At 42.3% G+C, this 14,081-nt stretch overlaps 1 protein-coding gene across 1 annotated transcript in view; it reads right to left on the bottom strand.

Moving 5' to 3' along the window:
* Positions 1–2,999: 2,999 nt before the first annotated feature.
* The window catches only part of CAMK1 (calcium/calmodulin dependent protein kinase I), a 99,069-nt gene continuing 87,987 nt past the window's right edge, over positions 3,000–14,081 (bottom strand). Inside the window, exons 9-12 of the mRNA XM_073644808.1 lie at positions 13,582–13,660; positions 13,194–13,281; positions 12,688–12,820; positions 3,000–6,403 (exon numbers count right to left, since the gene is read on the bottom strand). Of these exons, the coding sequence (XP_073500909.1) occupies positions 6,300–6,403; positions 12,688–12,820; positions 13,194–13,281; positions 13,582–13,660 (404 nt within the window). The 3' untranslated portion in view covers positions 3,000–6,299. The remainder of the gene's footprint in view (positions 6,404–12,687; positions 12,821–13,193; positions 13,282–13,581; positions 13,661–14,081) is intronic.

Genomic DNA, 14,081 nt, shown 5'->3' on the forward strand with positions numbered 1-14,081 from the left:
TAAACTATAATACAGGATGTAACTCAAGATCAGTAATGTATGTACACAGTGACTGCACCAGCAGAATAGTGAGTGCAGCTCTGGAGTATAATACAGGATGTAACTCAGGATCAGTAATGTATGTACACAGTGACTGCACCAGCAGAATAGTGAGTGCAGCTCCAGAGTATAATACAGGATGTAACTCAGGATCAGTAATGTAATGTATGTACACAGTGACTGCCCCAGCAGAATAGTGAGTGCAGCTCTGGAGTACAATACAGAATGTAACTCAGGATCAGTAATGTAATGTATGTACACAGTGACTGCACCAGCAGAATAGTGAGTGCAGCTCTGGAGTATAATACAGGATGTAATTTAGGATTTCATCCAGCACCATGAGACTTGATCCACTGTCAGCTTCAGATGGTGCCCCGTTGTCCAGTCCTAGACCTTGTTGGACGTTATCATACAGGACTGGAGACAGGAGAACAAGTGGAACAGTCCCTGCAAATAAAGAGGCAGAGTCCGGGGAGTCCAGAAAAACATCATTTATACATATATGTACAGATACAAAGAACGCAAAGTCTAAAACAGAAGTATCAGCAATGAAAACTCCATTATACCTCTTTGCTGCCAGCAGTGGCCTACAACACAACGCACTGCGGGATTTAATTTTGCAGCAACAGGGTTAGTACAAAACGAGCCATAAAATATACATTTGTTAACATTATTTTTTTTTATATATATATTTTGCTTTTCTTGAAAAAAATCCTCATTACACATGCTTTTACATGAAACCGGGTGAAACAGGCAAAACGGTTTATAGTAGTAGCTTTTCGGGTTAGAATTGGCCGATACGTCAGTCACCTACTCCAATCAGATTTCATGTGACCGGGGTCTTACCTTCACCTTCATTGTAGTCTGAGAGAACTAAAAATACAAAGGGGGTTATGCAGGTTTAGAAAAAACAGGGCCACCTTCTTTTATAAACAGCGCCCCACCTGCTCACAGGTTGTATGTGGTATTGCAGCTCAGCCCCATTGTAATGATCTGTGTACAAGTGTGGCACCGTTTTTCAAAGAAAGCAGTCATAGTTTTCTTATCCTGGACAACCCCCCATTAAATAAAACATTATATATGACCCGAAAATGTTATACAAGGTAAAATTATTTTATACATGGAATAAACAACAAAATAGTAAAAGGAAACTTCCACTTGTCACATAACATTATCCTTACGACCACCTTGTAAAAAGCCAATGACGAGAAGGCTTGAAGATTGCAGAATGGAAATTATATATTGAGTCCCTGTAATATTTAAATGGATATTTTTGTGTTACATTTTTATTTAATTTTCATTTTCCAATATCACGATATTTAAATAAAAAAATTAAAAATTATCCACAATGGCTTATTTAAAAAAAAAAAAAAAAAAAAAAAAAAAGCGTTCCTGTTTCAGGAAAACACCTGTACATGAGCCACAAAGAACAGACTCCGCCCCCATCTTATGTATTGAAGCAACTAATGAGCGTGTGCAAAGTTCATTGTGAAGGGAGAGGAGCAGGTGGTATCGTCCATTGTGATCCTGTGTTATCAGAGGTGTTACCTCCCATTGTAATCTTGCCTCTGATGATAATGAGTCTGCTGAAAACACTTCCTGAAAGGACAGGACAAATGAGTCTAAAATAACTGCATTGGCCCCCGAAAATTGCAGCTTTATTATTATTATTATTATTATTATTTTTTTATTTTTTTTTTTTTAAATAAAGATCGTGATCGGAAATAAAAAAATTGGCAAAAATGATAAAAAAAAACTACATGTAATACAAAAATCGGAATAAATAGGTGATGAATCAGAAAATTGATTTTTATGTGGTTGTTACTAATTTCCTATTCTGTCCGCAGACAAATAAAAGTCTAGAGAAGGAAATAAGTGTTATGAGCTCCTAGGAATAAATAAGCTATGATGCAACAGTCAATCGGGGACAACCAAGTGCCCCTTAATCTATTTGGCTCCATAAAATGGGCAGTTTTCTTTTTAAAGGAGGCGATAAGGGGCTGCCATACTCATCCGATGCCGCTTACATAGGAGAAAAAGAAGGATTTGACAAGTAAAAAGCCTGTGTGTCCAGATTAAGCGTTTCCACCCCAATGTGAGATCAAATACAAACCCTAAAACGGAAACAATAAAACCCCCAAAATATAGACATAGAAACTGGATGCAGATGACCCTAAAAAAAAAAAAAAAAAGAGTTTGGAGGAAGTTTCTGGTGGTCCCAAGTACAACAAATATGACTTCAACCAAGTGCATAAAAGAAAAAAAGTGACTAAACTTTGCCACAAGACTACAGTGAGGGTCAGAGATCGGGGGTCTGCAGTTTTCTGAAAAATGGCCTCCAACTCCCTTGAAGTACAACTTCACCGGCAGCTTTCGATGGAGGTCCACCGCTAAGCAGTGGCACCCCTGGGTCTCCTCCGCTGCCAGGTCCTTAGATCGGGCTCTTGATCAAGGGCAGGTATCTAGACTGGAGTTGGCTGCTGTCAGGGCATGTTGAGAGTTGGGGCACTAGTCAGGGAATGATGGGAGTAGTAGTTCCCCAAATAGGTGGTGGGGATCTCTGGTTAACTAGTGGGCAACTAAAATCGGTGGATTTAGTGCCGAGGGAGACTGGGGCATGCTTACACTGGAATACTAGGTCTGGGTTTGGTAACTGGTGACTAAATGGTCACAGAAGTCATAAAATAATATTCCATTTTTTTTTTACTAGATAAGTACAATAAAAACATAAGCAAAGTATAGGACAAGTTATATTTACATAGACCTTTACAATATACGTAGAGTCTTAATGCACATAAGGGGTTAATTAATATTTAGTATTCGGTCAGTGGCCTCCCACGGCAGAACTGTCCTCACCAATATCTCAGGTCAGCAAACTACTCTCCTGAAATACTCTGTTCCGCTGGGTACTGCGACCGTTCCAGTTTTTCTCTTTGGCATCATGATACCATCTTCTCATATATTTCTATTCTCATGCATGAAATCCGATAGATGGACATGTCACTGCCTTTACAAAGTCAGGACTATCCTCTCCTTAAATACTCTGTGCAGCTGGGGACCCAGCGCCTTCCATAATTAGTCCACTCTTCTCCTTGCATCCCTCTATTCACACTAACAATCACAAGATGACAGCCTATTACATACTCCTCTCCAGTGGACATCCTTTAAATGAGTCGATTGTCAGCTGAGAACCTAGTCTGTGGCCTCCACCGTCTTTTCTGTAATACAATTATCACGTCATGACCGTTCTCTACACTCCTCACTATCATCATCAAAAGATTGAAAAGGTCACTTTCTCCTATAAAAATCAACACACTCCTCTTCTGCTGGTATCATGCTTGCTATGATCCTCTTGACCACTGAGAACCTAGTCTTTGGCCTTCTTCTTATTTGTATTCCCATCCTTACATCTTGACTGTTCCCTCCAATCCTCACTATCATCATCAAAAGAGTGAAAAGGTCACTTTCTCCTATAAAAATCAACACACTCCTCTTCTGCTGTTGTCAATTTTCCCATGATACTCTTGACTACTGGGGACCTAGTCTGTGGCCTGCCATTTGTATTCCCATCATCACGTCATGACCGTACTCTCCACTCCTCATTATCATCATCTTCAAAAGAGTGTAAAAGGTCACTTTCCTCTACAAGAATCAGCACATGCCTCTTCTGCTGGTGTCATTCATGCCATGATCCTATCGGCTATCGGCTACTGTGGAGCCTAGTCTGTGGCCTCCCACTTGTCAGCATTCCCATCCTCACGTCATGACTGTTCTCTCCACTTCTCGTTATCATCAAAAGTGTAAAAGGTCACTTTCCCCTACAAGAATCAGCACACGCTTCCTGATCTGCTATTGTCACCGTTTCCATGATCCAAATGACTATTGGGATTGACTAGTTTGTGGCCTCCCTCTTGTCTTCACCCCCCTTCCCACATGATGACATTGCTCCCATCACATCACTCCACTTCTCACCATCATCATCGCAAGAAGAGGTCACTTTCTCTTACATAATCAACACACTCCTCTAATGCTGGTGACATTGCCATGATCTGATTGGATACTGGTCGTTCTGCTCCAGGGTAAGACAGAGGCCGAGTGGAGAGATTAATGCTCACATCTTGGCCACTAGTGTTGGGTACGGCGTGTAATTTACATTTCTTCTGTTGATTATTCTTTGCAGCTAGAAGTCCCATATAATAATAATACAAAAAAATTACAAAATATATTACCATAAAAAAAAAAAAAAAAAACCCTGCTGGCTGTGGAGAAAATCTAGAAACAACTTGCAATAATGAAACATATTTGACAAATGAATCCACGCCCTGAACAGGTTGAAACAACTTATGTGAATTCCACTGGCGAGTTACCAGCCCTCGATACAACCTGCACAGCGGAGACCCGACTGACGCGCGCCCAGTGGATTGTTGGAAGATTTTGCTCAAATACATTTTTTTTTTTATACTATATATTTTTTTCTGTTACAGAGCTCCCAATCTCCTACATAAACAGTCACATGATTAGAATCTGTCTACCTGCATCCACCACTAAGGGGAGCTCACTGCAGACAGTTTTATTATGGTTTCCAATGTGTAAACAGTATTCTCAGCTCCCTCTAGTGGTGGCAGAATTTTCTCATTTAATAGTTCTACGCAGGGGATTTTGAGCTTTGTATCAGGAAAAACAAAGCTGTGGCAGCTACAAGGATAAACTAAGAAATCATTTAGGGTACTCGAAGATAGATGATCATGGTAAAGAGGTGTGGTGCGTTATTGAATAACGCAGCCAAAATTTCTCTAATCCGGGACAACCCACTGTGGATCATAGCCTAAAAATTGTATCATATGAGCTAATTCGGCACTCAGTATATTCTTTTTTATATATGAGTGCTCAGATTCCTGTCCTTTAAAAAGTGGTCCTTAAAGGGGATGTCCAGATCTGGCCTTAAAGATGTAACAAGTTGCTGCCTCTGGGAAATGCTTGACTATTTTCCCTGGCCATTTTTTTCTCCCCATTATGGGTCTGCTGTGATCAATGACTTCAACATAACTGCACTGTCCAATGGAGTCTAAGGCATCTAAAAATCTACCTCTTCGCCTCCATGCTTTACACTGCAGCTCTGCCTAATCAGACTGGTTGCTACCTATGAGCACAGGCCCTGAACAAACCCAGGATTGAATATCCCTATTACCGCACAGATAAAATGATTACAAACTACAGGATATAAACCACCAATTATGGCGCCCACACCCGACCCTGGAGCTCCACCTACAACTACAGTATCGGCCGATCTGGTTGACATGTTAGCACCAGACTGTAACCAGGAGCCCCGGTAGACTAGGCCATTACAGGCCCCGTGGAGGGGGAGGGGGTGGGGGTCTTATTACAGTGACCTGCAGTAAAATACATTCACAAATCCACTATAATAATGTTGCACCGTGTCGGGTTTCAACACTACAGATGTGTCCCTAAAAGAAAAAAAAAAGAAAAAAAATTTTGTTTTGCAAAAATTGCACTTTTTTCCCACCACTTAAAAAAAAACAACACAAAAATCAGCAAAAACTGCAGAAAACGTTTACCCAGGAGGCCTTGTGAGACATATCGGGTGCTCAGTATTATTTGTGTTATTCGGAGCGCTGCGCGATGTTATTACGCGGTAATGAAGCCGTGAATCGGCTCCAGACATGGAAGAACACGGAGAACCTTCACCATCGTCCATCCCTCTTGCCCACCAAGATGGGCGTGCTCTACTTAAGGGGATACCCTTTCATCTTAGGGTCCCACCTCTACGGAGACTCGGTGGTGTCCAACCCCTCGATATTTCATGACCTCAAGCTCTTCCTACTAGCGACGAAGAGTTTTCACTGGAAGCCAAGTAACACAGCAGCAAAGAGTCTTCACCTTGAGACATTAAAAATTTACACACTCCCTTCCCCCTACGTACAATGTGCAGGCAACATTTTACAAAATTTTTTTTTTTTTTTTTTTTTAACTGAGAGTCCTTGGACTATCTGTAAACGTTTCAGTCGTTCCATCAGGCCCATGCTTCTCCCGTCGTACATACGTATAAGTGTACGTACAAGGCCTGCCCTTCCCCCCCTTCATTCTGCACCCTCTCTCAACCCAAGTCCCACCCCCCGTTGTTTGATAGGCAAGGTCTATCCTGGCTTGAAGATCCGCCCTTTACAGTCGGCCCACCAGAGTAATGCTTAGTACGGCCGCCTTCTTTGTTTCCAATGACATCACATCCAAGGGTGACGACGTTAAACCCGATTTGATTGGGGGCAGTGGTGGGTGCTGTAGGCCAGTGAGTTGTTCTCCGGGGTCTTCTGGGAACAGCGGTCCTGACAGCTGTCGGAAAGGGAGCCTGGAATTGAGCAGAAAAATAAAACGCTTATCAAAACTGAGATCAATCAAAAGGCGCTTCTCCATCTTCACCTATGTCACCCTACAATACTAAGTTCTCCAACTTCACAATGCTAAGCTCTCCATCGTCACTCATGTGGCCTCACAATACTAAGTTCTCCTGATCTTCACCCAAATGGCCTCACAATATTAAGTTCTCCTCATCTTCACCAAAGTGGCCTCGCAATACTAAGTTCTCCAACTTCACCCAAGTGGCCCCACAAGACTAAGTTGTCCATCTTCACCCATGTGATCTCACAAGACTAAGTTGTCCATCTTCACCCATGTGGCCTCAAAATACTAAGTTCATGTTTCCAAGTACAAGTTAATAAGGATGTCCAAGATTACAAAACACAGCTGCTTTCTTATAAAAACAGTTCTACGTCTGCTTATTGGTTGTCAATGGTAATTTCTGCTCACCCAAATTCATTTTAAAAGGAGTTGGAGCTGCAAAACCAGATGCAATCCATAGGAGGAGAGATGTCATTTTTGGAAGGATGCAGCCATGCCTTTCCAAGCTTAGGGAACAAAAATAAGGATGATATATCTAGGTCGGTGTTGCCAAGCGCTTATTTAATTTTTTTCTAGACAACTAATCCAAAATGGCCCCAAATTTTTACAAATGTAAACTCCACCCCTTTTGGAGACCTCACCCTACTATAGTTCCTTTGAAAGTACTTTAAACAAAAAAAAAGAAAAAAGAAAACAAAGGGGGCAGCAGCAGGCATTTTTTTGGGGGTAAACTTTTTACATCCCTTGCCGTTCCAACATCAGTGTTTTCTTGACATGGCGGCAGTAATGAGCAGTCCCTGCCCTTGGGGGGGTCACACTAAGGGGAGTGTTACCAGCAGCGCACAGAGCTGTGGCTGGTCCAGGTTGGCAGGGGCACCATTACTGGCGTCTGGACCAGAATTAGGATTGCAATTTTCTAAATTTACTTAATTCAATTTCTCCATTTTTTCCAACGATGAATGGAAATGTGCCGACTGCTCCCTTTATTGATTCGCTCTGCATGGCACGTCACTCCTGTAGCCTTAGAATGGGCTGCCGTAGTCATGTTCGGTACGCCACGTCACTCCGCTGCCAAAGTTAATGAGACCTGGTGAACGGGGAATGCAGTAATTTGGAAAAGCCCTTTAAGTTCCATCCTGCTAAACTTTATACTAACTAGGGCCACAATGAACATGTGCTGCCCCCTAGTGGTGCAAGATTACATACGCACAGGGTGGAATCTCCACTGCAAATTCCGCAACAGATTTTGATGCAAAGTCCGCAGGCTGGACATGCAGGTTTTGCTGCAGATTTCTACATTTTTATGGAAAACTCGAGATAATCATATAGCAAGGGTAATCTTACTGCGTGAGATTATTATTGTTATTTCATTCTGACATGTTGCACATTGGAGAGGAGGTTACATCAGGACAGCGGCTGAGGCAGACGAATCACCGCTTTTCTACGTATTCGAACGTTTGGGTGAATTCCCTTTCGCTCTCGTCTTGGAATCACACAAAGCCGATATTCCCATTGGTGGCCGCCTCTGGCCTAACTTCAAATTCACATACATATTCATGGGAAAAATCCTGCCGGCCGGGACACGCTTGTAACGGATGACTGCCGCACTGAGCATTTCACTGTGTTGTTTTAGGTGTGAGCCGCTCAAACAAACCGTGTCTGACACAATAAGCTCTTTTCAGTACCGTGAGCGTGCACTTCTCCGTGCACAATGAGTTCACACGTTTGAAGCTCATCGAGGGGCCACGGGGCAGACGTACAATGGGGGCTTTGTTTGCTGGCCACACGTGCAGAGCCATAGTCTTTGTACATCTCTGTGCACAATGCTGAAAAGTAGTTTTATAACCAAACAGAGTCCTTCCATATCAGATAAAAGGCCCCTTTTGTCTACATTAAAGATGTGAAATCCATTTTTTAATATCTCACTCCTAGGCTGAGATATACCAGTTCGAAGTTACAGAACCAAAAGCTGAGGCAGCACTACTGAGGCATTCTGGATCCAGCCTGATTTTGTCTTGATTCAGATTTTTCAAAATGTTTCAAAAACAGTTACTGGTCTCCATGACAACACTGCACATAACGATCAGAATCCCTCTCAGTAGTGCAGCCTCTGCCTTTGAGCTGGCAACTTTAAACGATCGTATCTCCGCTTAGGAATAAGATGTTTAAAAACGGATTTCACATTTTTAATGTATAGAAAAGGGTATTTAAAGGGGGTGCAAGGATTTAACCTTTGCAGGCAATTTGATTTAACCTGTCAGCTCAAGATAGTAAATTCTACATGAAAATAAGACCAACTATATAAGTGTTCCCTTAAAGGATGGGGCTCTGCTTTACGTTTCTCCTGCTGGTAAGAAAAGCTCATGGCGTCTGAGGTTCGGCTACAATAACAGGGCTTAATGGCAGGTTAATTAGACATGTCACATCTCCTTGTTTTAAACAATCATAAAAACAGTTTACATAGAGCGAACGAGGAAATAATTACACATAATTTATCCTAGTGCTACAAGCGCCAGCTACGAGATCTACCCAAGAAAAACTCATTACTGCAATTAGCCAAACCTGCGGACGTTCAGAGGGGGATCAGCTGATGCGTGCCACATTATTATGTCATGTTCGTGAACGCTTTGCCAAACTACAGCAATTCCAGATATAACCAGACGTGGAGGTTTATAGGGACCCCCCTCCAACCCTTCATAGACACTCCTATCAATCTAATACTTTTATTAAACTGTAACTCCAACTTTGAGCATTATATGTACCAATTATTGCTTTAATATACACTACAGACGAAAAGTTTGGACACACCTTCTCATTTAAAGATTTTTCTGTATTTTCATGACTATGAAAATTGTACATTCACACTGAAGGCATCAAAACTATGAATTAACACGTGTGGAATTATATACTTAACAAAAAAGTGTGAAACAACTGAAAATATGTCTCATATTCTAGGTTCCTCAAAGTAGCCACCTTTTGCTTTGATGACTGCTTTGCACACTCTTGGCATTCTCTTGATGAGCTTCAAGAGGTAGTCACCGGAAATGGTCTTCCAACAATCTTGAAGGAGTTCCCAGAAATGCTTAGCACTTGTTGGCCCTTTTGCCTTCACTCTTCGGTCCAGCTCACCCCAAACCATCTCGATTGGGTTCAGGTCTGGTGACTGTGGAGTCCAGGTCATCTGGCGTAGCACCCCATCACTCTCCTTCTTGGTCAAATAGCCCTTACACAGCCTGGAGGTGTTTGGGGTCATTGTCCTGTTGAAAAATAAATGATGGTCCAACTAAACGCAAACCGGATGGAATAGCATGCCGCTGCAAGATGCTGTGGTAGCCATGCTGGTTCAGTATGCCTTCAGTTTTGAATAAACCCCCAACAGTGTCACCAGCAAAGCCCCCCCACACCATCACACCTCCTCCTCCATGCTTCACGGTGGGAACCAGGCATGTAGAGTCCATCCGTTCACCTTTTCTGTGTCGCACAAAGACACGGTGGTTGGAACCAAAGATCTCAAATTTGGACTCATCAAACCAAAGCACAGATTTCCACTGGTCTAATGTCCATTCCTTGTGTTTTTTAGCCCAAACAAGTCTCTTCTGCTTGTTGCCTGTCCTTAGCAGTGGTTTCCTAGCAGCTATTTTACCATGAAGGCCTGCAGCACAAAGTCTCCTCTTAACAGTTGTTGTAGAGATGTGTCTGCTGCTAGAACTCTGTGTGGCATTGACCTGGTCTCTAATCTGAGCTGCTGTTAACCTGCGATTTCTGAGGCTGGTGACTCGGATAAACTTATCCTCAGAAGCAGAGGTGACTCTTGGTCTTCCTTTCCTGGGGCGGTCCTCATGTGAGCCAGTTTCTTTGTAGCGCTTGATGGTTTTTGCAACTGCACTTGGGGACACTTTCAAAGTTTGCCCAATTTTTCGGACTGACTGACCTTCATTTCTTAAAGTAATGATGGCCACTCGTTTTTCTTTACTTAGGATTTGTATTATGGCAAGAGAAAAGCAGCTAACAGTCTAATCAGTAGGACTATCAGCTGTGTATCCACCAGACTTCTGCACAACACAACTGATGGTCCCAACCCCATTTATAAGGCAAGAAATCCCACTTATTAAACCTGACAGGGCACACCTGTGAAGTGAAGACCATTTCCGGTGACTACCTCTTGAAGCTCATCAAGAGAATGCCAAGAGTGTGCAAAGCAGTCATCAAAGCAAAAGGCGGCTACTTTGAAGAACCTAGAATATAAGACATATTTTCAGTTGTTTCACACTTTTTGTTAAGTATATAATTCCACATGTGGTAATTCATAGTTTTGATGCCTTCAGTGTGAATGTACAGTTTTCATAGTCATGAAAATACAGAAAAATCTTTAAATGAGAAGGTGTGTCCAAACTTTTGGTCTCTACTGTATATACGTGACTTTTTCTGACACAGCTTCAAATCCCCACCATAGACAAATGATAAAATTCTTCTTCCAGCAGCCACCACTAGAGGGAGCTTGTTGTAAATCAGTCTCCACTTAGCTTGTAATCTCCCTCTAGTGGAGGCTGCTGGTAATTCTAATTTCATCATTTAATTCTGCAGAAGATTTGGAGCTTTGTATCAGTAAAAAAAAAAAAAGCTTTAAGTGGTGCTCTGCTTTAATAAAATAGTTTTAGCTAGACAGGCTGGACTGGGAATTGTGCCTTTATTAATCATTCTGACAGAGTCAGCAACATGAAGTCATTGCACTGTCAAACCTCAAAAGAAATGAACAACTCTGATTTTCTGCCAGAAATTTAGTCTATTATACAAAAAAAAAAAAGAAAAAAAAGAAGAGGTTCACTTTTGTACTTAAACGTAAAGTCCAGATTCAGCATAAAAAGAAAAAAAATACTTTATCCTGGACTATAAATTGTGACAGGTCCCAGGAAGCCAAGATAGGAGGGGCTGTTTGCTGGGGTCTTCCTAACGTAGAGTTGTAAAAAGATGTGTGGCCAACTAACTTTTATTAGGTGATTGCTTTCCTTTGGAGTTTTATTTTTTACCCAGGTTTCCATTAAACTATTCATGAGAAGCAATGCAAAATCCTTTCAGCTGCCACCAGGGGGAGCTCACCGCATTCTCTTATTATAGGAACAGTGTACAGCTCTGTATGCAGTGAGTTCCCCCTAGTGGTGACTGTAGACAAACAGAATTTAATTAAATAAAATTAAAAATTCCTCTATTAACCCTTATAACATCCTGACTGCAAAAACATTAAATATTAACCCCTAAATCTATAATGTGTTAACTATGGTCACCAATCTTTTTGTAAATCCCTAAAGGGGCATCTACTCAACAACATGCATTAACCCTTGTGTGTCCATGATCTACCAGCCCAGGCTCCTTCCCGCCTCGCCCGCAGATGATGCCCTCTGGTTGAAGCTTCTATCTACCTACTCTATGTTACCTCCTCGTCTGAAGCTCTTGACTCGAGCCAAAATGCCCGAATGGGGAACCAAGTCAAAGGGTTTCGTAAAATCCAAGTAAATGACTTCCGCTCCGACGACGGCTGTGGCACAAACGTTACAATGGAGGGAAAAAAAACAAGAGAAATAGACAAATGGCCCCCAATTCATTATGGCATTTGCACCTTTTTTGTCTACTTTTCCATTTTGTTTTTTTATGTCAAATTCTTCTTAAAAATGTGCGCCTTTTTTAAAGTCTATTTTCTATGCATTTTTTTTTTTACATGTTTGTAGCAGATTGATAAAGTTGCAATATTTGTGCACAAATGTAACCCTTGGGGTTATTCTATGAACCACCTACAAAAAAAAAAAAAAAATGGTGCGAATTTTGGGTAATTTTTTTTTTTAGAGGATCATGCCACGTTTTGCATTACAAAAGAAGATTAGAAAAATAATAAAAAAAATAAAGATAATTTTGGCGAAAAATTTAGGTGCCATTCTTAAGACTTTGGCGCAAAAAATAATGTCAGCGAATACAAGATAAAAAAAAAAGTAATCTAAAAAATAAAAAAAAATGCAAATCATGAATCTGGTAGAACCGGACCCATAGACTTTCTATTGAGCCCTGTGTACGCGCTCGAGGATAATAGCTTCTACCCCTTGATTTGAGCGATCGGTGGCGGTCTCAGGACGCGGCCCCCGCCGATCAGCAAGGGGCTACGTCATATTAAAAAGTTTGGTTACCCCTTAAAAGGGATGATATGTACTTTGTCACCAATATTTGAGCAGCCCTATATGTACCCACCATGATTGTCTCCGGGTACCAGTAAGTTCCCATGGCACGGACTGGTCGGGGTGGTCTGCCCGGGTCCCTCTTGGCTGGTGCCCAGCTGCAATTTACGCATGTGACGTACCACAGCCGTGGCATTGAAGGCTTGCTATGGAAGGGAAAAAACAAAAAAAAGGAAAAGACGCCATCAGGATTTTATGCAAATGAGCAAATAACACTATATGGCGGTATAATATGGAGAGGAACGAAAATATCAGCAGAAGCAGAGCGCCCCCCTACTGGCTGCAACATTAACTGCAACTGAGTTTTCTCCAAGTTAGACCATAACTGAGACATTAGATAAAGTGATGTGATGAGACCCTATGATAACACTTCTTGTCAGCCTGAGGATCGAAATCTTTTTTTTTTTTTTTCAAAATCCTGGTACATGTTGGTAGGATGTGGACATTCCAGATCCTCATAGTATCCCTGGAAGTGTTGTCATGGGGACATAAGGTCAATCAGCAAGAGGTAAAACCTACCTTCCATCGGCTTTTGGCGAAATTCTTTCTGATTTGCTCGCTGACTGATTCGTGAATATTCTTATCCAGGGCGGTGTCTCCGGCAATCCTAGGACAGATACAGCGGTCGTACATTAAACATTTTCCTTAATATTCGCCGTGCAGTTCAGTAAACCCCAATAATGAAATGTACAAAGTAGATTCCTCCTCCACAGAACACTGCATAGTGTGATCCGATCCTGGGAAAGCTGGGTATTGATACTGCGGATCGCTACCTCTGGATCACCCCCAATGGTGTATGAACCCCACTATAAGGAGTATAGGGGTGGGGGTTGCTTAAGGTTATATATTTGGTGTAGGTGGACATTACCAGGTGCTCAAGTGATGTCACAAGCTATGTAAATCTTACCAAGGGTGCTGCAGGGCCTGGTCACACGTGATCCGCTTATTAGGATCCTTTTCCATCAAATGCTGAATAAAATCTTTTGCTATAATAATAATGCAAAAAAAAGGTTGAATTCGTTTGGGTGCTTTATATATCAGTCATCAGTGAGCTCCCCCTAGTGGTGGCTGCACACCTCAGTCACCAGTGAGCTCCCCCTAGTGGTGGCTGCACACCTCAGTCACCAGTGAGCTCCCCCTAGTGGTGGCTGCACACCTCAGTCACCAGTGAGCTCCCCCTAGTGGTGGCTGCACACCTCAGTCACCAGTGAGCTCCCCCTAGTGGTGGCTGCACACCTCAGTCACCAGTGAGCTCCCCCTAGTGGTGGCTGCACACCTCAGTCACCAGTGAGCTCCCCCTAGTGGTGGCTGCACACCTCAGTCACCAGTGAGCTCCCTCTAGTGGTGGCTGCACACCTCAGTCATCAGTGAGCTCCCCCTAGTGGTGGCTGCACACCTCAGTCATCA

Source organism: Phyllobates terribilis, unplaced genomic scaffold, assembly GCF_046119375.1.
Source record: "Phyllobates terribilis strain yellow unplaced genomic scaffold, ASM4611937v1 Scaffold_8__6_contigs__length_399053987, whole genome shotgun sequence".
NCBI lineage: Eukaryota > Metazoa > Chordata > Amphibia > Anura > Dendrobatidae > Phyllobates > Phyllobates terribilis.